The 1879-nt window shown below is 41.2% G+C and overlaps 1 protein-coding gene across 1 annotated transcript in view; it reads left to right on the top strand.

The window, feature by feature from the left end:
- Positions 1 to 1879, top strand: part of ppm1e (protein phosphatase, Mg2+/Mn2+ dependent, 1E) — a 59752-nt gene that overhangs the window by 51953 nt on the left and 5920 nt on the right. The window contains exons 4-5 of the mRNA XM_014026258.1: positions 856 to 1055; positions 1357 to 1545. Of these exons, the coding sequence (XP_013881712.1) occupies positions 856 to 1055; positions 1357 to 1545 (389 nt within the window). The remainder of the gene's footprint in view (positions 1 to 855; positions 1056 to 1356; positions 1546 to 1879) is intronic.

Below are 1879 nucleotides of genomic sequence, written 5' to 3'. Positions count from 1 at the left end.
CTAATCGATTATTAAATTAGTTGATTATTTTAATAATCGATTAGTCGTCGATTAATTGGTGCAGCCCTAATATTCAGTTAATCAGTTACAAAATTTCCTTCAGAAAGACACCAGATGCTCCTCTTTAGGTTAATTAACAATAATATTGTCACTTTAGTTCAGTTTTAAATAGGGCTGGGAAATAAATTGATTTAATCGATTAAAATCGAATTTGGCATAAAAAAATCAGAGATATTTTTTTTGGCCCATACCACCCAGCCCTAGTTTTAAATAAGCAATCTGTTATTTTATAATGTCATTATTGGTACAAACATGACTTCCAAACCTGTTTTGGTTCTTATAATGTAAAATAAATCGTTAGACCAGACCAAACTAAACCAGATCTATAATCTTAGTGCCATAAAATTTGATTTTAACAGATGTGCACTGAAGCCCAAAAACTAACAAAAGGAAAAAAATGTAATCTCATGAAGCTTTGGACAAACTCGTGTGTTGTGGAACGATGATCACATCCTGTTTGCTGTTGCTTCGTTGCTTCACTCAACTTTTATTTTTATCTCTCAGCTGTTTGCTGTGAGGTTCGGGTCTAAAACGTCTGAGTTTGGAGCAGCACAGCAGTCAGGGCAGTTTAGACCGTTTGATTTTATGTGGTCATGCTTTTAAACAAGAGAGGGGCAACGATGCAGGGCACAGACGAGGCAGGCCCAGTGCTTCAAAGAGCAGCTGGGATGGTGAGAGGACAGAGTAAAGACAGCACAGACGGTCAAAATAACATTACAATGTTAAATAAAGCTTGTTGTTACAAAGAGTTACTGGTCTGACCTGTTGTGTGTGTGTGTGTGTGTGTCCTGTCAGAGATGGAGTCGGTGAAGCTGGCCCGCACCGTCTTTAACAGACTCTTTGACATCTGCTGCCTCTGGCAGAAGGAGCTGCCTTTCCGCCGCCGCCCACAGCCGTACTACGAGACGTCCATCCACGCCATCAAGAACATGAGGCGCAAGATGGAGGACAAACACGTCATCATCCCTGACTTCAACACACTCTTCAACATCCAGGTAAATATTTCTCAAAATGCATCAAATGAAACATGCAGTCATGGGTTGTTGTGATCAGTTTGTAAATATTGGGTCTGAGCAGCATGTCTGAGGTGCAGGAGACCTTTCCTTCTGAATGTCATACTTTCCCCCCWGGCGTCTTTAGAAACCAGTTATTTTAAGCACCTTTCAACCATTTGTACCTGTACTATGTGTTGGACAGACACACCTGGGTGAGACTGGAGGTGGTGTTAACTCTCCCACAGCGAGGTTATTACTGCATTAACAAGGACATTCACTGTCTGTGTTTTCTGTCTGTCAGGATCAAGAAGAACAGGCTTTCTTTGCCGTGTTTGACGGTCATGGTGGCGTGGACGCTGCCATTTATGCTGCCAACCACCTCCATGTGAACTTAGTCCGTCAGGWGAGCTTCAGCCAGGACCCCAGTGAGGCGCTCTGCAAGGCCTTCAAGCTGACTGACGAACGTTTTGTGAAGAAGGCCTCAAGAGAGGTAAAGAGTCTGTCACTGAGAACCTTCTTTGTGTTATAACCACAGATTATCAACAACAAATGTTTAAATTTATATATTTTAGGGCTGTAAATCTGCAGCTTTATCACCATACATTATATTAATTTGTTTAATGACGACCTTATGTTTCTTGATATCATAGTCTATCATATGATTCTGATTAAATTAAACGTCTGTGATCGATACGACCGATACATCAGCCGGACGATGTTTTCGGCCGATATTTGCGTTTTTTCCTTGTATCGTATAGGGCTGTGTACTGGCAAGAATTTGTCGATACGATACATATCATGACAGAGGGGTCATGATACGATAT

Source organism: Austrofundulus limnaeus, unplaced genomic scaffold (assembly GCF_001266775.1).
Source record: "Austrofundulus limnaeus strain Quisiro unplaced genomic scaffold, Austrofundulus_limnaeus-1.0 Scaffold538, whole genome shotgun sequence".
NCBI lineage: Eukaryota > Metazoa > Chordata > Actinopteri > Cyprinodontiformes > Rivulidae > Austrofundulus > Austrofundulus limnaeus.
Note: the sequence above shows the minus strand (reverse complement) of the source record. Positions and strands in the feature narration are given on the sequence as shown.